Source organism: Typha angustifolia, chromosome 15 (genome assembly GCF_048772165.1).
Source record: "Typha angustifolia cultivar Huaian chromosome 15, ASM4877216v1, whole genome shotgun sequence".
Classification (NCBI taxonomy): domain Eukaryota; kingdom Viridiplantae; phylum Streptophyta; class Magnoliopsida; order Poales; family Typhaceae; genus Typha; species Typha angustifolia.
In genome coordinates, this window is record NC_133253.1 from 6,081,160 (window position 1) to 6,106,035 (window position 24,876).

At 35.3% G+C, this 24,876-nt stretch overlaps 1 protein-coding gene across 4 annotated transcripts; it reads right to left on the bottom strand.

Moving 5' to 3' along the window:
* Positions 1–1,647: 1,647 nt before the first annotated feature.
* On the bottom strand, positions 1,648–23,598 carry LOC140778402 (pre-mRNA-processing protein 40A). Of its 4 annotated transcripts, none has more exons than XM_073123094.1 (31): positions 23,461–23,598; positions 23,187–23,262; positions 20,195–20,264; positions 19,930–19,998; positions 19,502–19,837; positions 19,204–19,398; positions 19,015–19,091; positions 18,750–18,819; positions 15,093–15,145; positions 14,889–14,946; positions 14,442–14,806; positions 14,278–14,344; positions 13,095–13,193; positions 12,937–13,005; positions 12,778–12,855; positions 12,551–12,637; positions 12,435–12,469; positions 12,211–12,316; positions 11,312–11,392; positions 11,110–11,202; positions 10,993–11,046; positions 10,800–10,916; positions 10,613–10,711; positions 9,838–9,885; positions 9,671–9,763; positions 8,985–9,092; positions 8,824–8,888; positions 8,630–8,732; positions 7,478–7,777; positions 7,200–7,355; positions 1,648–1,796 (listed from the first exon to the last, which is right to left on the bottom strand). In XM_073123094.1, the coding sequence occupies exons 3-30, from the start codon at positions 20,225–20,227 to the stop codon at positions 7,221–7,223; spliced, it is 3,093 nt and encodes a 1,030-aa protein (XP_072979195.1). In that variant the 5' UTR covers positions 20,228–20,264; positions 23,187–23,262; positions 23,461–23,598; the 3' UTR covers positions 1,648–1,796; positions 7,200–7,220. The 4 variants fall into 4 exon arrangements, with proteins under 4 accessions (XP_072979195.1, XP_072979194.1, XP_072979196.1 ...); XM_073123093.1 differs by lacking the exon at positions 1,648–1,796 and adding an exon at positions 1,927–2,338; XM_073123095.1 differs by lacking the exon at positions 1,648–1,796 and having other exon boundaries at positions 6,969–7,355; positions 23,187–23,231.
* Between the last annotated feature and the right edge of the window lie 1,278 nt (positions 23,599–24,876).

Below are 24,876 nucleotides of genomic sequence, written 5' to 3' on the forward strand. Positions count from 1 at the left end.
TTTTCTCTGTTCTTGAGGGTGCAATAGATCATAATGACCTCTTGAGAGAATTCTCTCCATATCTGCCTGTGAATGTCGTTTGATGTACAGAACAAACCGCTATGCTGATAAGCTGGTGACTGATTGACCAGTTAAACAAATACTCTACTTGACAGGAAATTTTCACAGAATCTGACTGAAGCATCTGAACAAAGAACACATCTGAAGTAACACCGAGAAGCAGTCGATCCGACCGATATCTTACAACCAAGAAGACACCAAGGCAAGAAATAGCTGAGAGAGTGCTGCTCGCTGAACTCACCTCGCTCGCCATTACCCAACTCGCCCTCTATTTCTCTCCCTCTACTCTATTTATAGTTTTTGTTGCAGAGGGAGAGGTAAGTGGGATGCTATTTGAAAGATAAACTCGGTAGAGATGTGAAAATCGTTGCAGAGTATACTGGAAAACTTGTCTTAGCTACGGCTAATTTACTTGGGGACTTGGTTGGCCGCCTGACTTCGGGATAAATCTTAGTTCGGAATACAAAGAAATAGCCCTCCTAGGAATTAGGTAGAAAGTTTCTCTTTTTAATATCTTTATCTGTTCAGTTGTTGTGCCCAACCACTGGATCTAGTTCATGGCCTACAGTTTCTTGATTTAAATTTATCCAATCCAAATCTCAAATTGATATCTTTCTCTATTTTATCCGATGATCATGGACAAAAGATAAAATTAAGTGCTGAAAAATATAACACCCTACAACACTTTTGAACCCATTTGGTTGTAAATAGAATAGTGAGGAAAGGAATGATACTAATAAACTATATTACGTAGGTAAATATTTGGGGAAATTTTTCCGGACAAAGCTAGCTTGGCATGCAATGCTAAATTAGAACCTCGCCTGAACCTTTATCTTCTTCTCCAGGCCAGGACCCTTCACCTGGGAATTTCTTGATTGCTTATAACTTATATATAAGACATGGGACTTTTTCAATTACTTCTCAACTAAAGCATTATTTAGGATAAAAACTAAACTTCTTAGTGCTTTATATATATATATTCTGGATGAAACGCTAATTTTGTTAGCCCTTTACAAATCAAAAGTAAAGAGAAGGTTTAGTTTATATATATATATTAAAAAAGTATATGTTCCATTTATGCCTCTTCGGGTGATTGCTGGTTTCTTTGGGTGATTAATCAAAATTTCCGTTTTCTTCTTCTTTTCTTTTCTTTTTAAAAACGAATTGTTTGTCAATACTCTCCATTTCACCTTAGAATTGAAAAGCACCACCCCTCAGTACTTAACTTGATTATGGATCAAAGCATTGGTGGTAAATTATATTTACCCCTCAGAATTATCATATAAACATCTACAAAACCACCAATAACCCGCTCGTGGAATAAGAATCACTTCGTTGGAGAGGAGAGGAGAGGAGAGAGAAGAGAGTTGATAACATTTATAGCTTGTGTTATCCTCTCAAAACATAAAATTATAATTTTAGGTTATTAATAAATAATTTTTAGAGTGTATAGAATTAGATGAGAGAAAATGTTAAATTAGTATACTAAAATAAGATAAAATATTATTTAATTACTACACCAGAAATAAAGAGACTTATTCTAAAATAAATTTATTTTATTCCACACGTGAACAGGAGCTAAAAGTATCTTTACATGTTAACACACAACAGTACGTTAAGAACATGGAGAAGAATCACTTCGTTAATAGAAAAAGTGCCCTATGCGTGGAGGTGAACGAAGCTGAAGAAAGAAGGATCAGAGGGGAACGAGTTGCAATAGTCTTTGTTCACAGAATCTGAGAGAGTTAGAGAGAAACCTAAAAGGTGTTGGATATTTCACTTCATACGTATAGTAAGTAATAACAAATGTTATGCAGAAAAAAAAATTAGGGCCAACAACCATACTAACAGGTCATAACCACAGCACATACTAACTGAAATACGTCGCATAATTGCATCCTAAAATGAGAAAAACAGCTATCACATACCCAGAGAACAACCCACAGAAATATAAAAATTATTCATTCCTTTCAAACTTGAATATTAGATTACCAGGAAGCTTGATATGTCAAGGTGATACGTAACTGTACAAAGGATGTTTAAATGGAAGGAATACAGGGGAGGGATTTATCCACAACTTGCAGTATTATGCATTTTACAAGGCAGGAAAGAAAGGGGTGCACAATGATGCGCTCAATAAAATGACTGGTTGACAACAAAACTACACTTTCGCATACTCGTCAGATGAAACTGATAGTATTCAGAGATGTGCCTTTCAGTTCCACAAATTCCAGAAATGAAGCTATATTTTACCAAGTATATTGAGATGTTCTTTAATCTGGCAACAGTGAGTGAGATATTAACTATACACTACAGTGGTAGTTTGAAGCAGATAAAAGATTAAACAGCAAACTACCACACTCGTATAGATGATGATACTATCAAATTGCACCAAGAACTACTGAAAATTTATTTATATGAACACTCAATATTCAAGTTAGCACGACAACTGCAAACATTCAATTAAATCCAAGTAACTATATCAAGAGTGGTGCAAAGAGGCTCAAAGGAAAGAACCAAAAGGCTTTGTTCATTTTTCAATGGGGAAAAATAGCAAGAGGTCCTTCCTACTCCAGTTCTAGTATTGGCAGCAGGTCTTGCTTAGAAACCATGGTCTTACCATAAGGCAAAATAGCATGATAGTTCGCCAATACGACAAGAAAGAGCTTGTCTGGCACCAACAATTGCAGGTGGGCAATCTACCATAGAATGTCTAATGTAATGATTCATCTACAGGGTAGCATTCTAGGACCTTACTCAGAGCAAGGCGGTGCAACCCATTAGAGTAGCAATTAGTTGCAAGCCTTCAAAAAAGCACTTGATAATCATTGGGCACTGAGAACACATTAGTAGAAACCCAAAGCCTTCGGATAAGTTACTAGTATTTCACTATTTATGTTTTGTTGGGATAAAACAAGAATTACCTCTTTACCAAGAGTTCAACTATCCTATTATGACAACTCATTATTTCACCTTTGAGGTTTTACGAACCTCAAGGTGCATTTACTGGCTTAAAGGCTGTTAGAACTTTTGCCAAGAGATTAATATAAAGGTTGCAGCTATCTGAGATAGACTGAAAACTTCAAAGGAAAATTTTGGTAGAACTTTTAGCAATTTTTTAGCAATTAACGCAACTCAATATTCTTACAAGCTTAACGCAAGTTAAAACAAAGTGACGGCTACTCCTCTCCCTGCATTGGATATTTTTTTATATAAGAGAGAAACTGTAGTCAATGTGACACAAGTCTGTGCAAGGTGATAAAACCCGTCATTTATCCTATACCATGCATAGTGAGATCCCAGTCTTAATATTGCAATATACATATCGTAATAAGTTTTTTTTTCTTAATCTTGCTGGTGGTGCAACAAAAATAAGTTATACTATTTCATCTTGTGGGCATAGTGTTGGGTCAAAAAGTGCATTGGAAAGTCAGGTAAAGATCAAAGCAGAGGTGCAAAACTAATAAGAAGGCTATGAAGGCCAATGTGGAACAAGTCTCTGGAAATTGATACCTACGGAACTCAACAGAACAAAATTGCTAGGAGGTGTTTGAGCCCCATTGCATTGGCTAACAAGTCGAAACTGGAGATATGCTGGATATATACGCTATGGTTTAGAAACTACAATATTGGACACATCATTTCCTAGGATGGGAATTCGTGCTGCACACTAGTCACCAAGTTCACAATATCATAAATAAGTCGACACTACCAAAATAGCAAGTTTGGCAAACATAATCATGTTATCAATACCTTAAGCTAAAAAGAATTTCACTACATGTCACAGGAGGTGAGATCATGGGTTTCAACTGTTTATGATGAAACAATGAACAGTTTGTAGCGGAACGGAAACACCAATAATAACCCAAAGGAGCAGGAGCATCTTGAGATTTTTCTTCTTCTAGTAAAACCAATCGTGAACTACAAGAATCTCAGCCAACAAGCACCTCATAATGGAGCTGCATGATGAAGGTTCTAGCCACTTCCATAAATATTTAAGTAATACTCAATTTCAGACTGCTATACTAGCCACAACTGAGGATAGACATGAGTCAATTCATAGAACAGTGCACACATGTCAGGATTCAAATAGGCAAGCACAAAATGTTTGACTGCATATCCAATTCCTCATGCACCTTAGGAAGAGTTCTAAGAACTTTGTTCCCATCCTCCAATGTAGATAGAAAATGAATTTCTCATAATGTATCATCCTCCAAGATGGGTCACTTCAAGCATGCAAGAAGATGTCAGATTCTTCTCCGGTAGCAAATGTATTCTTTCAGAGATTTGTACATTTGCATGAAGTGCAGAAAGATACCGCTCCTTTATGATACAAAGTTTCTCAACCAATTTTGTGAAGCTATATAAACCCCTGAACACTAACTTATTTTTCAACAACAATTTATTGGCCGCAAATGAATGGGAAGGAAAATTGGGGTCATCAATTGAAACCGGGCGACTATCTAATCTGGAACTTATTTGATAACTGACACCAGCGGGATATAGTACTCATCTAGTGGAGATTGTCTTGAAGAACTGGTAAAAAGGAAGTAGCTATGTAGGACTTGTCCTGGGTCGTCTACTGCAGTATATTGGTTTCATTATTGAAGCATTTGCATAGAAATCAACATGGTGGAACATATGAAGCAGATGTTCAATCGAGTATTCTTATAACCAACAAATTTGTGTCAAAGTAACCTACACCATCAACGTATACCCTTTGACTAGTCTCTCATTGTACTTGTCAATTGAATCATCTGTTTTCATTTTCCCCTTGAAGTTAACCTAAAGGTTTATATTCTACTGAAAGATCCACCAATTCTCAAGTATGATTTTATATGATAGATTCAACTTCACAATTAATAACTTTTTTCTATAAAAGAGTTTTTGAAGTAGACTAACAACGTTAAAAAATCAGGACCAAAAGTAGCTATAGTGGAATTGTCCTGGGTCGATTACTCAATATATTGGTTTCCCTACTGAAATGTCTTGAATAGAAATCGTCCTACCAATATGTTGGAACATATTGCTCCAATAGCCTTTTTCTATAAAGGAGTTTCTGAAGTAGACATCGCTTCTTTAAAACTCTATGGTTCTTTTCATAATAAAAAAGTTAAAAAATCAGGACCAAAAGTAGCTATATCAGAATTGTCCTAGGTCGATTACCACAATATATTGGTTTCCCTACTGAAACTTTTTGCGTAGAAATCGTCCTACCAACATGTTGGAACATATTGCTTCTAGTCATGCTTAAGTAAACGTGGTCCTCAGAAGTCAAATTGTGCACCTCAATATAGAAAAAGGTTCCTCCAGGAACCTACAACAACATGAATTAATAAAGAGTAGGTACATCTCCTATCTCATCTAACATAAATTATAATGATAATGTTGTTAAAATTAGACACACTATTGAATATTGTATACCCACAATGTGCAACTAATAGAAAAATATCCACCCATATCAAATTCCCTAGCTGTTATAGTGAAGACAAGTTCACTTACAAGCAGGTGGTACTAATGTAGGACATCCTATCGAAAATTCTAAGAGATCCTTCGACTTACGCAAAGACTCCCTCTATAAGATATTCTATGAATTAGACAATAATTCCTATAACGGTAATTAGAATTTTCTGTTCAAGGGTACCTTACTAGTCATAATAACTCCAACTTTGCAAATCTCAAAACTCTCACCCTTAATACTTGCTCTATAATGCATGGATCCTAGTTTTGGCCGATTCCGAGTGGGATCGGCAAATCCCGCCCGAGTCAAAAGAGAGAAGAAAAGAGAGGGAAAGAGAGAGATAGGGAGGAAGAGAGAGTTTGTGAGTTGTGGCAATAAGAGAGAGAGGGAAGAGAAGGGAGAGAGGCATGGAGAAAAAAAAAGATATGCTTGGCTGCGGATAAGAAGGAGAGGGAAGAAGAGAGAGGGGAAAAGAAGGGAAGAGAGAAGATATTGAAGACAAAAATTATGGCTAGGAATTGGGCTGCGGGAGCTAGAAGGAGAGGAAGAGAAAGGGAAATAGATGGGAGAGAAGAAATGGAGAAAAAATATAATAAGTCATGCTTAGGAGTTGGGTTGCGTAGTGAGAGGGAAAGGGAAGAAGACTGATTGAGAAAAGGAGGGAAAGAGAAGAAAAGAGAGAAATACGTTTTTATATTTCATATATTAGTAATTTTTATTTTCTTATCATTTTTTTTAATTTTAGAAATTTTACTATAATATTTATTAAAATTAGTGCAGTCTGATACAGACAACCAATACAGCCGATACGTATCTTTTGTCTAGATAGCCAAATACCAAACTCGAAGCCGAGTTCCAGAATCTTAGTATTACGTACTCTCTCTTCCTCTTGCTACCGCCTCATAAGTTGTCAAAGAATACTACTACATTTTTCTCAGCCAAATCATTTGGCAACTCATTCACTGTTCCTCATAATATTGATGAATCTGAGAAGTTAACAGCAGACCCAGATTCATGTGTAAGTTGGCAGCAATAAGATGTGCGATACATCTTACAACCATGCATTGTTGTGATTCATTTGTTTTGAAGTTATTAGCAGACCCAGATTCATGTTTAAGTCAGCAGCAATAAGATGTGCGATACATCTTAATACCATGCATAGTTGTGACTCACTCATTTTGTTTCTGACATACTAAAAATTATTAACCAAACAGTTTACCATAAAGAAGAAGGTATGACATAATTTTGCAATAACGTTGATTTATTAGGTAAGTCAGTACAACTGGGTAGATCAATCTAAGCCATACCACTACTATTGATATAACAAAATGAAAAAAGAATAACATAGTGATAGGAACAATTACATAATACACTTGCAGTTAAGCAAAGACACCAGTATGAATTAGCATGCTTAAAACGAAAAGAAAAAAGAGAATCCATCTTTCAAGAATGAACTACCTGCATTAATGACATTCTTGTATTCATCAAAAAGGTTGCCAGTTGATTGACACAATATTGCAAAGAAATTGTTCCCTACTCTAAAAGGAACAGCATTGATTGCTAAAAGCAAAACACTTTGAATTCTTGCATAATATCTAGCGGTTAATAGACTTAATAATAAAGCTACGAACTCAACAAACTTCGAGGAAATATTGCTAGCAATGAACAAGTAACTAACATGGCAGTAAGGTGAAGAAAACTAACGGATTTCCCCATCCTCTCCAACTTCCCCATCCTCAAGCTCCTCATATGCACCACTTCTACGAGATCCATCTCGTTCTTTTTTATGCCTCTTGTGACGTGATTCGCTATCTGAATCAGTAGCATATGCATGCTGCAAGGATAGGAAAATAGAATGTCATATAGATGAACTATTCAGGAGTACAGTATCATTCTATTTCATGAGGATTCAGAAGACACGAGGGAGGAAAAGAAGAATCTTCCCATTTTGCTTACCTTTCTAGATTTCTTGTGGTCACTGCTGTGTCTTCGTGACTTCTTCACATCTTCTTTCTCATCCTTTTCAGAGCTCACATCATCAGTTGCATTATGATGGTGCTTCCTATGTTTCCTCTCCCTGTCCTTTTCCCTTTTCCTGTCTTTCGAACCATGGTTGTCCACATCAACAATCTCACTATCTGCTTCATCCCTCCTAGGTCGATCCTTTACCTTTTCTTTTTCACGCTCTTTCTCTTTCTCTTTTCGATCTTTCTCTTTCTTTTTTTCTTTATCTTCTCTTTCTTTCTCCTTTTTAGCCTATCATAGAAAGACAAAAATCTTAGTGTACTAAAAGGTTGCATGCATGAATCTAGATTCATGTTTAAACATGACCATTGCTGGTCACAACAATAACATCCACCATTTCTGCCAAAATAGGATAGCAGATAAAAATGAAGATTATAATAAACTGTGTAGTCAAGGAGTACATGCAATCATAGTGTTGTGAAACAACTTGCTATCATGACTCATAAGCCATTCGAAGTTACAAACTTGAATTCTGTGATAATAAATTAGACAACTTTTCTAAATAGCAATCAACCATACACACAAAAGCCAATAACTAGTCTACCAAAGTTCTGGTGAAACAAATAAGGCATTATTTATGCAGCCACCACACCTTGCTGGACAAATTTCCCATGACTTATGTGACCACATGGTGGTAATTCTTACCTTGGGACTTAGAGATTGCCTTCTAAAATCAAGTAAATATACAACCCAAATACAAGATTGCCCTATCAGCATTGGAAGCGGTGGTAATTCTTACCTTCGGACTTCTAGCCAATTTGAAAGACAAAATCAAGTAAATATGCAGTCCTAATATGAGAATGTCCTACAGCATAGGAAGCACCAAATGACAGTTCAAAAAGAAGCAGAAAAAATAGAAAGTCCGACAATATGGACCATATCAGTAGTACAATAGTTAAAGTTGCCAAAGAATTTTAAGACACAATTATGCTCTTTTATGGGCTTCCATTTGCATGATTGCAGAAAATACTAGCATTCCCTTTCTAGTTTATATAAACATGAGATATGACAAATTGCAACACTTACTAAAGTCTAATAATACTGGACCATATGAAAAGCCTATGAGCAGAATACACGTGTTACCTTCTCCTCTTCTCTCTTGCGTTCCTTCTCTCTCAACTTTTCTTGTAAGTGAACAACATATTCCTCAAAAATCTCTCTTGCAAAAGTCTCATCACCAAGGGACCTGAATTTGCATGCATTACACAAGTCATATGGACCAGAAAGCTTTAAATTATAATTAAAGATAAATGCAGAATTGTGCCCACATCAGATACCTATACTCCTGGCTATCTTCAAACAACGATTTACACTCATCCCAGTTTGAAGATGCAGTTATTTCCTGCAAGATTACAAATCATCAAAAACTTCTAACATCAAAATTACTGCAAAGACAACACCGGTATTGAACGTCGGTTCTAACATGGAAACAACATGCCTTGATTGAGTAGAGCAGATCGGAGAAATTATCTCCAAGGCGCTGGCGTTTTTTAGCCTCTTTTTCCTCCTTCTCTCTAAGCCTTTCTATTAAGTCCTCAAATACAAGCTACAAAAAGGTGAAATCCACATATGAGTTTCGAAGATGCTTAATTACAAAATGTGTCTTAATGTACAAGACAACTATCTCACAAAAGCTTAAATTTTCCGAAAACGACAACAGTATGCATAATGTGGAAACTATATTTAAACCGGAACAAAGGCATCTGCATGTTTCTGTATTGAACTGCACTCACTCTGATCCCTTGCAGCAACACACTTGTGGCTCTCATTCTTCCTCTACATTTCTCATATTAAATTTTCCATCCAAAATCTCATTATTTCTAACTCATATCCTAATATCCTCGATCCAGTCTATATCTAATCCAGGTGAAGCCCTTTACATCCAGTCTCATTACTAGATCAACATACATCCCTCATCAAGAAACAATAAAGCATAAAATCAAAGACAGAATGAATTGCAACCTAAAAAGGGTTTATCATGTCTTTCATTTGTAAAAGAAAATTAGAGTAACTCAACAGTAATAAAGTTTGCCGATGAGGAAAAAAGGGGTAGCTTAAGCTTTCCTTCAACAGTTGGAAGAATATCATGTTGAAAAATGGGTAAACAGGATATATCTCAGATACCTTGATGTTTATCTCAGATATTCCTTTCAAACTATCATCATCTGAAATAACAGATTTGAAATCCTCGAAAGTCCATGAAGAAGATAGAGAAATCTGCGAACAGGATATATCACTGTTAGGGACCTTCAACAATAATAAAAAAACAGCACATAGACAAGATTACGAACCTTTCCGTTCTTTACAGCATCCTTGAGTTGGGCCTTGTCATCTTGATACTGCAAAGAAAAATCATGACATAGTTAGGAAAAGATTCAAAGCAACATTGGTAATACAATGTTCTAGAGCCTCTGTCATATTTAACTGGGGCTGACAACATAATTCAATCTTCACTGAGTAGTTCTATCATAATATCATGATATCATTGGCATAATTTCGTTCTATGCAACTTCTTTTGTATTGTTCAATCCAGCAGTAATTTAAGTGACAGCTGAAATTAAAATAACATTAAAGGCACTCATGCATTAAAGACTTCCATACAAAGGTATATAAACACAATCATGATTTATGAAGGGTAAAGATGCAAACAAATTGTCTTTTCTGCATTCTCCCACCAACATATCTTCCATATTAAATCAGATAAGCCAAATGTCAACACTTAATCAAGCTCACATGCTTAACATGGTCATTTTCATAGTCAAAACCTGATGCAGTAAAAGTAATGCCCCGAAGTTTGTCGAGAGTATATGTAGTATTCAGACTCAAGTCTCCAGACCACAATCTCTACAGATAAGGCATGGGTTTGAGCCTAAAAAATAAAATCCATAAATGGGACGAATTGCTAAGAGCCAAGGCAGGAGGGCCCAACTCATTTAAGGTAGTCGTATCATAATTCACCAACTCATTCCTATTCAGCCAATAAAAACCATAAGTAAACTTCCCAATAATGTCAAAAAGGTAAAGAACAAACAACACATAACCTTCAGAACACAATAAGAATGTAACCTGTTTCTCAAGTTCTTCTGCAACATCTTCAAACAAATCTTTAGGTGTCGAACCAGATGTGTTTGACGACACTGCTATGTAGGGTGGTAAATCCTTGACCTGAAAAGTCATAATCACAATTCGTTAGATAAAAAGATATTCGTGCCGTGTTGTTCAAATAATCAAATACAAATTAAAGATAAGATACCTGCATGCAATAATCACGCCAGTGTGTTTTAGCTGTGAGAATGCCAGCAGCAACATGTTCGTCCATCAACTTCCGAAACTCATCACGATTTTTGCGCTCTTGACGCCTTACCTTTTCCTGTATGTTAAATTAATGAACGAATTATGAACTCCGTAGATGCATAAACTAAAAAGCATGAAAACCAGATACAGACCTTTTGTATCTTCCTCTGCTCTTCCTCCTCTTTCTCCAAATCATGTATAAACTCCTGCAGTACATTCAAGTAAGCAGAATCATCTCACAAAGCAAGTCGAAAATGATGGAAACTTACCTGGAAAATCTCCAAACGGTCAATTTTTTCAAGCCGAGAGCATCTTTCATCATCCTCTAGGCGATCTTGGACTTTTCTCCACTGGCTGTTCACCTATGCATACAGAAATTCATATAAGAAGAACGTAGTCTAAAGCATAAGAGCATTACGCTCTGGTCTCTTGACAAGAATAGTTATCAATTTCAGATGAGAGTCATCAGACCTTGATAAAGTCGCATGATTCAAGAAAAGCTCTATATTCCACAATGTTCCTCTTGTGCTCCTCAGCAGCCTTTGCTCTTTCCTGCAGCCCAACAAATATTACATGAAGTGACAGAATATCACAATCTATGGCTCTAAGCTAAAGCTATTGTAAGCCTTTTCAAGGTTATGCTGGTAGCAGAGGTAAGATATACTACTAAACTTTTGAAAAAATAAAAATAGGCATTAGGTAATTCCAGATAAATTCGTTTAGAAACAATTTTTATAGAGGAAATGCACTTCAATTTGGAGCTTCGCATTTGCAACCCTTTTGTCCACAATGAGAAACATAACATCATAATGCTAGTGATGCAGATATTGCCAGAAAGACTGATCATATCGTTCTCGTATACGTGGTTAACATTAAAGCGCCATAATATGGTTTGTTTTGTCCTATACTTGACAAGAAAAACAAATAGGATGAAGAGAAATCAGGAAAGCTGCAAGAAACATTTCGTTACCAAATTATGAATCAGGATTTCTTCTAAATAAACAAGAGCAAACACAGATCTAGAGTAAATGCAGCCAGCCAATTTGCTCAAGCTAACACACTGATAAAAGCTATTTAATGTTCACAAGGAACTCTTAGGGCCTAGGTGGTTTCAACTTTACTTTTACAAATAAGTTCTAGTTTTTAAGTCTTCTACAACAAACTTTATAAAACATTAAGTACATACTCTTCAAACCAGATAAGAAATATAGACACCTGGGCTGCTGAATCACATGAGCAAAATAGACCACCACTTTCTTCTGCGTTATCATGGTCAATTTATCTTACATGTGAGCAAGAGGAAACCTATGTACTAAAACAGCAGATAAAGAAACTACAAGCACCAAAAATTGTAGCAGATATATTCCCACCTTCTTCTGAAGGTCCACAAGATAGCTTTCAAATAGATCCTCACGGTCTCTTGCCCGTTCAACAGCACTAAACCGTTCATCACCCTCAAACATGCTTACTGCTTTACTGAATAGTCATAATCAAAATATAAATTAAAGATAACAGGAAAAATTCATGGGAATCACATAAAATTCAACTGTAAGAATAATTATCTAAAATCTTTCAAATAGTATGAAGAAAAGACCTCCATCTAGTTGATGATGTAAGTTCTTTGCATTCCTGCAGAAGATATCAAAATAAATAAAATCATATATAGAATTAACTAATATGTAGACAACCTAAGAAGAATTCTTATCTTACTTCCAACATTCTAGTAAAATCCTCCCGTGCTTTCTTCTGCTTGCTGCGCCTCTCCTCAGCCTCTATTTTCTTCCTTTGGCCCAGATACTACGACAAAACCCAATAGATTCCATAAAACAAACATCAAAACAATGACATAATGTGCTGATGAAAAAAGAAAATAATAAGATCTACCACAACCACATCAAAAAATTCATCTATGAAGAAACATAATTTACAATTTGTACCTCATTAAATGCCTGTTTCCTCTCTCCAAGTGTTTTTAAAGCACCATATCTCTTGTCATTGATGATAACTCTCATTGCCTAGAATTATCATTCAAGATTACAATTCTTATCTGCTGAACACAATATCAATCAAAGAAAGTCCAAAGAATGACAATATACCTGTTCCCAACTCCAATCAGACTCCACATTTGCAGATTCAAGCAGGGATTTGAAGGCATTTTTTGCCTCCTGAGAGAAATGATAGTAAGTGGCTTCTTAAGCAACAACAAGATGCTAACAAATAGAAGACAGATAGGTATGCAACAAAAAACAAGTACCAGCTTATTAGCATAAACCGGAGGTTCTTCATCAATTGTTTTATCCTCTGACGGTATAAGATTAATCATTCCTGATGCTGACATGGTGTGATTGGCCTCCTGCAATATATATGAACATAATTGTGTTGGAAATTTCAAAATAGAAAGCCACGGCATAACTAGATATGAAACGCCATTACAAGATTTCAAGTTTTCAACTCTTCTGCTGCTGACCAGACCCACAACTTGTTAAGTGAGACATCCATTTAGGACATATTCCTATAAACATCTTATCGATTAGGGCTATGCTGCGAGCGATTGACAAGACAATTCAATTAAATTTACCTATTTTTCTCTTACCCACTCATCTCAGTTAAAAATCAACAAGATCAAAGTAAAAGCACCTGACAACCCACCCTTCTAACAAGATGCACAAATGCATTTAGTGGGTTGCCAGCAGACTGGTTCTATCCAATCCCTTTTTCTCTAGCCTGCTTATCTTCCCTATAATTTCTATAGCAAAATGCAAACATTCCCTCCATCTCTTTGCCATATTGCCTATTACAATTTATCAAAGTGAAGACTTAATCGTTTCCATGCCAACCAAAGCTCTTCCTAAAATAATCATTTGATCTTTGAATCCCATCTTCCACGAGGTGATGATGATTGGCATGGAGATACACGTGAGGGAGGATAGCTATGAGGAAACAAGATAAACACAAGAAAAAATAGTTACATATAGAGAGGTATATGCAAATATAAATACGTGGATTGGCTTACAGTACACAATTCCAGTTGAAGTAAGAAGACTTTCCATATAAACTAAATCTTAAGTGTGGTTATAAAAAGATACCAAACATAGTGAGGGCATTTTGTTACCTTTTGATTGTCTATAATTGTCATGTTTTCAACTTGTCAAGCATTTCCTAATACCCAGAAGTCACTTCAAAGAAAAACCAACCCAATCTTTTTATAGTCTATAACTCTGCATGAGTCTTTTTCTAGTGAATAATGGTACATGGCTTCTTTTTGAAGAAAATTTTCATTCCCTGTTTCATTAGAAACTTAAAAACATCTGGTTCTAGAATGGTTTATGTTTTTTTTTTCTTTTTTTGCTTTGTTGATTGAACACCTTTACCAATATGGATTCTTTTCATGTATGAATCATGACATCAAGAAAATAGGTGAATAATGCTATAAATACCTCAGAGTCTTGAGCAGAGGCTCCATCTCTTGCACTAGTTGCCAGGGACACATAATCATCAGTATTCCTGAAAATTGGAAGATATATATATTTGTTTAACTATCAAAAACGACATTTTATCTAAAAGAAAAGGACAAAAACCAACAGAAGTAATAGACCCCTACTTTGTTGTAGTTGGCGTAGCATCCACTGCAACAGCAGGAGCAGAAGAAGGTAACGGAGTTGCAGGAGTATCAGGATTTGAAATGTCAATTACATTGGTTGTTTCCAGGGGAGGAGGAATTCCAGCAGATGACATGCCAGATACTGATGGTGACATCGAAGATGAAACAGAAGTTGGGATAGCAGAACTCACTGTCACTGCAAGTGGGCTAGAAGGCACTGCAGATACTGTAGTAGGAGTTGCCACATTTGTTGCGCCAGAAGGGATATCAGAAGAACCAGCTGAAGCAACTTGAGCAACTGAAGTCGCCCCAGTTTCAAGGATTGTTGCCTGGTTTGCAGCTTTCTCTGCTAATTCACGAGCCAACTGAAATGCAAGTACATCAAAATTACAGCCAAATCATACTAAACAACTAAACATAAAGAATGGACATGATGGGAACACGGACCTTAAGTTCATCAGGAATTATCCATTTAGATTGCTTAGTGACCTTGTTGAAGTAATATCTGCATGATCAAAAAACCAGATATAACATGATGGTTCAGCCTAGAAAAAAGTGAAAACGGAAAAAGCTAAAATAATCTGAATCTCGATAACTACATCAGCAAATAATTAGAAAGAAATTACCAAGAAATACATAATACCCACTTACTTTCGTCCCTCTGGTGTAGTAAATTCTTTCCATTCAGTTGATGCATCAGCCCTCTGTTACACGTGCAAAAGTTGAATAAGCAAGAGTGAGTCAATCATAATTTATATAGACATCTTAGCATAACAATCTAACAGAAAGGAAATGACCAACATCACTACAAAGCATCATAAAAGAAAAAATTGATAACCACTCCACCCTAGCATGCTTTATGAAAGAATCATCATATAGGATAAAACAGCAGAAAATTACGATTCAAATAAATAATTTCAGTTTAAAGGGATACTTGAGTAGTCATAGATACAATTTCCAGTTTAAAGGGATACTTGAGTAATCACAAATACGTACAGGTCATTCAAGACAGTCAATACACAAACCACAATAATAAAAAATCTAATGTACAAAAGAGAAAAGGAAATTTTCTACTACTAACCAAAAGTGTGGCATTTACATTACATCCCTTTGCTGAGAAAATATGCACCCAAACCTACTTGAAGATTCATAAATTCGGCAGAGCTATAGCCATTTCTTGCAACCCATAGAAGCATGGAGTCAAATGCAACACAAATACTATCATTTTATTTATTTTTTTTAAAAAATTCATCCCCTGAACTATTATTATTTTCCACAATGACCCCTTAAACATTTTTTTTAGTATATCATGACCACTTAAACTATCAAAAATACCTCATTTGATCTTTTCCATTAGGAGATCATTATGTACTAGAAATTAAAATTTAAAAGTCATTATTGTATACAAAAAAAAGTTTAGGAAGGTATCAGTAGAAAATGATTATAGTTCAGGGTGTAAAAAAAAATTTATCGCTTTTGCTTATTCATACAAATAACTAGATTAACCTCAAAGATCTCAAATTATCTTCCCTGACCAACAAAAATCTGGAAATTTCCATCTAAATTAAAAGTTTAATGCTGCCATACATCAACCAGAGAATCTAACATAGGCATCACTGTGAAGATTCTGACAAAAACGTTAGACATTCTGTGCTGGTCAAAAACACCTTGATGTGCAGAGTCACAGACTGACATATCTAGCTATTTGGATCAATATTGACTTCATCAGAATTCAATCTACAAGTTCAAGCTTTCTGACAGATATAAAGTGTGGCAACTTCCTGAGTTCCTCCTGCCTGACTCTCACTACATGTCGTTCATAGTTCAAGAGGTGCATAATTATATGACAATGGCTATATGCTAAACTGCATGTTTCAATACCTAAACATTCTACCACCAGGGAGAAAAGGCAATGTTGAGTTTGCTTGGTGCATTAGACATGTATAAGGAAACTCAAAAGGCAAAGAATATGAATAATTGCTATTTGCAAACATACTGGCCTGGAGTTCACTAACACAGGATCAACAGAACCAGGCGCCGCCATGAGGAAGTGCTTTTATGGATAACAGTAAAAGCCTAAATGCATCTCAAAATATGCATTTCAACTTAAGTACCTTCAAGATTCAAGAAGACCTTAAATATCCTTTAAAATTATGAAGAATTATTACAGATTATAAACCAAAATTAAAAAGAAACATATGAAGTATGAGCTTCCTCTGGTGAGGTTCATGCACTAATATTGTAAGTGCACTCACTAGCCATAGCCCAGTACTAAAGGGTAAAAAGTACGGTGTTTAGATTGTTTTCATGCACAGGCAGCACAGCTTTGCTACTATCAGTCAAATTACATACAACAACAGCCACAATAAAGCCATACGGCAATCACAGATGTACGAAATAAATTTAGCTAACAAACTTACTATAATAAGTAATGAAATTGTTCATACATTTAGATTGACAAGAAATTGTGATCTCGTACTTTCTTTTCTATTGTCATTTCTTCAACTAAATTGAACATTTAGAGAATTTTTTCCATAATCAGTAAGAAACTTACATACTGAAAAAAATTAAAGAAATTTGGGCACCAAAATGCATATATATATATATATATATATATATATATATATATATATATATATATATATGTATGTATGTATGCATGTATGTATTATTGGCTGAAACGAATATTTTCACTTGATCGATAGTACACTCCGACAAGAAGGAGAGGACATTATGCATCAAATTCAAGCAGTTTGGCAAATTGTAAAGCGGTTCTCACACGTCATGTCATCATCATGGTAAGAGAAAACATTAAATTGCGAAACTAGGAAACAACATATGAAAAATTAAAATGTCATTGAGATAAAGAGTTTTAACTTCTAAGATGCATGACTAAAATTACTACAAAATGGAACAAGAAATGTTTATATCAGACACAATTTAGTATTAGCACCCTGAGAATCGATTAAAATGATCTGAAAATATTTAACAGAGACTGTACAGAACACCAATTAAAAAATAGATTCGTTCTAGTAGATATCAAACTCATTACAAAAAAGCAGTGTATCAACATTTAACTAATATTTAATTGTATGATGGCATAACTTGTACCAGGGATTACATTAACTAGATTCAAGCGTTTACAGTGAACTAATGCAACCTGCTCAGATTAACATATTCAGCAATAATTTTTTCCAATGTCATGAATAAATGAAGGAAATACTTGCATAACAACAAAGAGAAAGAGATAGCCTAAAAAAACTAATATTAACTAGTTATACATGAAAGGAAGTTGAAAAACAAGTGATATGAGATGTCATAAAACTGTATCAGTTTGCCTTTGTAATAGAATGCAAAAAATAGTACACCACATGATACCTCATACCTCTTGCCAGAAATGTAAATCATCCACTTGTGAGCAAGCTTAAAAACTATTGATGTCAACTAAATCAGCATTAAAAGTCTGGCAGTACCATTGTCATATATTGTAATGCATCAATGATAAAACTTCCACTATTAGTTCCATTATGTATGAACATGTACCAAAAGCAACATATTGCTCACCAGAGCTGCAATTACTTCCAGAGTGAGTTTACCGTGAACAACAGTAATTATGCAAAGTGCTCAGAATCTGAAAGTGACAAAAAAGTAGTTCTAAGGTGATAATTTCCAATTATTTTGGTGGATGTCCTTTTTATAACTTGACAAGCCAGAAACTATACATAAGTTTCAACAGCTTTTTGTAAGTAGAAAAACTAAAATGTCATGGAAATCTGATCTGAGTAGCATGGGAAATGAACATCCACATTCTAAATCTCCCAAATCTGAAAATCAGCTATGAATATAAGTCCATTATTGATCTAAGTAAATGAATAGTAAAGCACCTGCCAGCTTCAGATCTCACACCACAGTAAAGTAAATACAAGCAGGAGATCATAGGTACAAAAAATGCATCTTTCTTGTTAGTCCACACACCCTTACTTAGTGATAAAGGAGGGGAAAAACATGAGGGCCTTCATGATAAGATAAAGGTAAATAGCAATAATTGCCTGCCTTGAGAAAAGAGAAACCCCGCCTTCACAACGACCATATAGAGTAGTCGTTTTTTTGCTCCGGAGGTGCCAAAAGACATCTACAAACCAATGGAAGAACACGCAAAAAAGAGAGAATTCGTATAAAACATTTTTGATCAACACATCTACAGCTATTATTGTCAGTGTTCAGGAAAGTTATTCATAAGTCAATAACAATATAATCACAGAGAAAGAGGACGTGCAATTCTAGAAAGTATGATTCAATGTGACTCACCTCAATAGGCGTCATCAACTCAACGGGCTTCTCCCAACTAGACTGTCTGGTCTTCTTGTTGTAATAGTATCTAAATAGGCAAACATAACAATGAATTAGAACAGACAATTAATTGAAAACTGAGCCAATAAGGGAAATCAACAAGCATCAAGATAGTACACTTTAAGTAGAAGAGAGTCTGTGCTGTAACAAACAGGAAATTAACAACAAAATACCCACATAATACAGCAGATAGCAAGGAAGGATAATAGAAAAAGGAACCTACCTTTTTCCATCAGCAGCAGTGTGTTCCTGCCAATCAGAAGATGCTTGTTCTGGAGCACTGGGTTGAGCATTTATTGTCTGTAAATCAGGTCCAAATGGGAGAAAAAGTGTGTGGTCAAGAAACATTCATATTAAAAAAAAATACTTATCACAAAATGAACTAATTCAAGAAAATTGAAAAGATGCTCACAGGAGCTGTGACAACAGCAGCTGAAGAATGTTGTGCAGCTTGCATGAAATGTGTAACAGGAGGTACATTTTGCGACCCAGGGGTAGCCCAGGGTTGCCCTGCAGCAGGCATGACAGGTCCTTGCAACTGAGCACCAGGTTGATATTGAGTAGGTGCACTTATACCATTTGGTTGTTGCCCATAAGAAGTTGTAAACTGCGGTTACACAATAGCAGGATGTCAACAAAATAGTTGAACTAAATTTTAAAAAAAAAAAATTGGCAACTAGCTAATAAAAGATATATAAAGGAAATATTACAGTATAGGATGAGGAAAAGGGTATTGGACCCCCTAAGTGAGGCAGATGACTGTTTGGCATCTGAGCAGCTTGCTGGGGTTGCATTGATGCAGAGGATATAGGTCCACCTGACTGAACATAAGGCATCGGAACAGATTGTGAGGAAGGTGGACCTTGACCCGGTTGACCTGATCTTGGAGGTAAATGCTGTGCAGGTTGAGGGTAATGGGGAATCTGAAATTGCCCAGAAGGCATGCCAACATTTGATCCAGGAATACTTTGGCCCATGGGTCTAAATTGCTGTGAAGCTGGAGGGATGAACTGAGGTGGTTGCTGAGCTGGAACCAATGGTCTAAACTGCAATATACGCTAAACATCATTTGAGAAATAGCAGGAAGAATCACTATCAGCCACAAGCCTCAAATGCCAGCATCAAATAATAACTTTACCTGCATAGGCATCGGTGGACCAAAATGTTGAGACTGACCAGCAGAACCCACTACAGCAGGCCTTGGAGGCTGTTTGAGATAATATACCACATGTTAAATGTAAAGGTCAAGAAAATAATCTAAATTTAAAGAATGTAACTCACATGTCAATTTGTTCCACAAAGACAAAAGATTAAAATTTGAACTTAAAGTCCTTTCATCAGAAAACAAAAGGAATACGAAATATCAAAGACATTAAAAGGAGAGAATAGGGCTTGTGTGCTACCTGTGCCCCAGAAGATTGTAGATTGCTGGCCATTTATCCAGAACTAAGTGAGAAGGAATGGTCAAAATATCTGGAGGACAAATATAAACAAAGATATGTTAATAGCGTCAAAAAAGAGAACAGTTAGCAAAGGAGTCCAACTAAATTCTATCCCTTTAATATAGAAGACCATAACATAAATCAATTGTCCAGCCACACAACAGACATGCTAGTGAATATACATAGGTTAAAGCTTACTACCTTTCATAAAAAAAGTAGAGTATTAAAATCAAAGTCTGATGTCAAAGTATCTTAGTCTTGGTCCTTTCTCTATTTTTTGCACTCACCCAAGCATTTAAAGAAAACCCAGTAAGTACTACTCTAATGTAGGAAGTGATAAAAGAGAATGTAACATAAATATAGGAGAAATACAATGAATTATATTTGACTTTTAACTTCTATATCTTGTACTATTTTAAGGTTCTTGTTTTTTTAAAGGTTATTTGCTTCTAAATCAAGACTAAGAATGCACTTCTAAGATTTATTCCACTTTTGGAAGGCATTACATTATGTCACCAAATCTTGATTTTCATATATAAATGTAACTAATATATGTCCTTCGTAAAGAATTTCTCCATAATGACCATGAACAATTGCTGCTCGAGTGGCCAAACAAGAATTACCTGATCTTATAACTAAGTGCACAATGAACACACAATTACTAAATCCACTTAAATTACAATAGGAAGTATTTAAAAGATATACTGATCTACATGATTTTCATGAAAATATATCATGGGCCATGCAGACAAACAATCTGTAGGCTCATGTTATACATATAAGCAATGTTCTAAAAAAGGTTGTGGCAGCCACCGTAGTAGATTCGCCTCTAAGCGCTATGTTACACCTATAACGGGTTGAAAAGGCATTTGAGATTGTGCCAACCACCTTAGCGAGTACCAAACTAAATGGAGGTTCATTTTACCACTTTGAACGCCCAACCGTAACTATATTATTTTCAAAATTTCTCAAACTGTACTCTCTTGAATCTTAGTAAAAAAAAATTCAATTTTGTATCTGCTAACTAAAACTCAATGTGTACTTGAAAGAATTTCAAAGAAATTTCTTATCTTTCAATAAAAAAAAACTATTTGAAATTTACAACGGATATGAGTTTATCTCAATAGTGATGACAAGTTTAAGAAATTCTTGCTCACGATGCTGTAGATGATTGCAAAAGTTTCCTACAACAGACACTTCTTATTCATTTCTTTTCCATATCACAAAAGATGAAAAGCAGTACATTCATCATTTCATTTTCAAAACTGTAAGAACATCATCCAAATGCTATTACAAAATTTTCAAATTTTTCGCACAATTTGTTGATCATATCAATTATGTGTTGAATGCTGATAAGTTTACTTGTCAGTATATATCTTAGGCAAAATATCACTGTTTTAAAAGCGGCAGCATATGCGGACAACATATGCATATGTGGCCACATGTTGACCGACAACGATCGCATATTTGTCCGATATGCATATGCGCCCTCATATGCATATGAAAGTGATATATTGTAATATTGAGATATTTATAGCACTCCATATAATTTCTTATTAATTAATTTTTTCGGTGCATTTTATCATACTTGAAAATATTTATTAAATATTTATATGATTATAAAGTAGCATCCTTAGTGGATAGGATATTATGAAGAATGATTCTCCATTTATTAATTCGCAGCTTTTACCTATTTATTTGCTTATTATGCTAAATATTCAACACGCTAGATAGATGAATTACATGTGAATTACTTAATATTTTTATTGCTAGACCCCAAATGTGACCATATATGCACTCGCATACCAGATATGTGCTAGCGGTAACATGACCACCCGCAAATTGCAGGCTCTTTTCACAACATTGAAAAATATATTTATAAAAATTTTATTTGAGATCCACCTTGAGCTCATGTCACCCAACAATAATGGCATCCGCCACCCACCACATACCATAAAACCCCAGGCCTATTACATAGCTGCCGCAGGCTTTTTTGGACATTGCATATGAGAAAATCATCTTTCTGTTTTCTATATATAGAGAGCCACGAGAAGTGCTATGCATTGAACCCCTTATTGCTCCCAATGTGGAATATTTCCACTATACATAGAATTATAATCGTTCATATATGTCTAATTTTACCTGCAGGGTTAATCTCCACTTGTCCTTAGCCTTAACTATACCTTAAGTATAAAAAAAATCCCTAAAAAGATGCTCATCTTTCTATCTCATCTAGATTATTCCATGACTACAAGACCTTCCCCACAGATTGATACTGGTTTGCATGAACCTAGACTGCAGCGAAGAAGGTGAATTAAACAGCCAACTGAACTTATATAGCTTGACAGAATTTCCCCTTAATTGTCTAATTTTGCTTCAGCCGGTAATTCAACACTAACATTCAGGGGTTTCATGTTGGGCTAACAACTGATTGTAAAAACATCAATTCACTTTTCATCTTAGAGCTGTGCTCTAACTGAACAGTTATTATTGAGAAAATGTTTGAAAGATTATATGAAGATGATAATGATCTAACATCAACACCCATGGAGTAAACAGCCTATCTATCATTCCAAACAGATTGGCTATACAATACCAACAGCTTTATAAATACCAGAAGTAATAACAAAGGTAACAGACCAGAGACAAACTAAATGTAGCTAAATAATTGCTTATTATTGTTCCAGTTTTCAAAACTAACACCTTTTCCCGGTGATTTCTTTGCCATGCCGGATTAGCTTAAAAAATCTACAAGCTCCTCTTAAACTAAGGACAAGCTAAGTGAATCTTTCATGCAACAGCTAGTTTTTTTATGAATATGGACGTTAGTAATGAAAAAGAGAAACTATGTCAGAGGGGAAAAAAAAACACATTCCATAAACGAAACACTGTATAAGTTGGCCAAACAAACGATGATACTGGAAAAGAATCTATACTAGAGTGAAGAATTTACCCTTAGAAATCCCCAATATAGGTCAAGGCTGCCGTCCGTCCAGCACTGATCACAAAGCGAGGGGCAAAGCTATCAGCTTTGGTTGTCCCGCATCGATCATGAAAAAAAAGGAAAAGTAGAGCATCGCAATCAACAAAGAAACGAACAAGAATACAATTTGCCCTCGATTCAGAGGAGTTCCATGCCGACAACATGCGGGCATGTTCTCACGACCAGCAAAGACGAAGATAACTAGGGTTTTCTCGAAGGGTAAAAGACGGGCGAGGAGAAATACCTGAGATTTAGGGTTTTATCATCCCGTGGTCATCCGTCGCCTTCCCGTGGACACGAAGGGGTTTGGGGTTAATTGCTTTGGAACGTTTGGGTGGGAATGAGAAGTGCCGCCTGCTCGATTCGGGAAGAGGAGGAAGGAAAAGGGCGAGAAGGGGAGGTTGTTTCGGGTCTTCATATAGACACCGGACGGCGTCGGGCCCGTTGGATTATCATCCGACGGCTGATGCGTGGGCTGGGTCTGATAACGGGTCGGATGCGGGTCTATCCTGGCGGGTTTTAGATATAGCGGGTTTACGTGACAATATTTATGCCTACCAACTACCAAGGGAGGCCAGCATAAGTAATGTTTTCTAAAAGGACCAAAATATTCTACCGTTTTTTGTTAGGTCATGGAAGTATTAAATTTCGACAGTATCCAATTGGCTTAAGTTTACAGAGTGCTACCTTAATCATTTTTTTGCAACATTTTCATTTACTGCCAGGTAAATCTTCTTCTAGAAATATAATTTATTAGTCGTTTTCTAAAAGAGTGATTAGTTAATCATTTCTTATGAGAGCATTTATGTAAGAGATAATGGTTTTCATTAGTGACTTAAGATCATTGTCTAAGACAGCGATTTCCTGTATCGTATTGAACAGACAGAAGTTATAGTAGCTTGAAAATGTTTTGACTAGTGTCGAACTTTAAAAATATTATTTTTAATATCGCCGGTTTGGAAATTACTTATTTAAAGATATAGAAATAAATGAGAAATGATTTGGATACTTTATAGTGCCCTATTTAGTAAAAATAGTAATTATTTTTTTATATATTATATATTTATCTCTATTAATATTTACCATTTATTTAGCATATTTATAAAGACACACAAAAAAAAAAAATTAAACAGCTCTACTTAAAATGGGAAATATGAGAAATAGAATTTAAAGAATTATTATCTTCATTCTATCCCCTATAGAAAACCACCATATTTATAATATATATGCAACACTTGATAGCAGTAAAATACTACCAATCTCAGTATATATTAGTCATGATTTATTTACTCTCAATGAAAGAGAAAATAACAAGCTGAGGGGTAGTTTGGTTTTATATGCAATATCTATAGTATTAAATTAGAAGTTCATGTAAAAGGTTTATATCTTTCCCTCTTTCTTTCATTAAATATTGAGAGTATACGTTTTTTTATGACCCACTGCCACTGCCTTGCCCCGACTTTTTACTGTGTCTTTGTTGCAAACTGAAAATAGCTTGGTGTTTGATTTGCGTATAAGATATACTTATTTATAAATTATATATTTTTTTATATTTTTTACAGATAAATATTTATTTATGTATATTTTATTGGGTTTATTTAACTAAGTTGGTTTGGGTTAGTCTCATTAGATAACTTACTTGACTAATAATTGGTTAAGT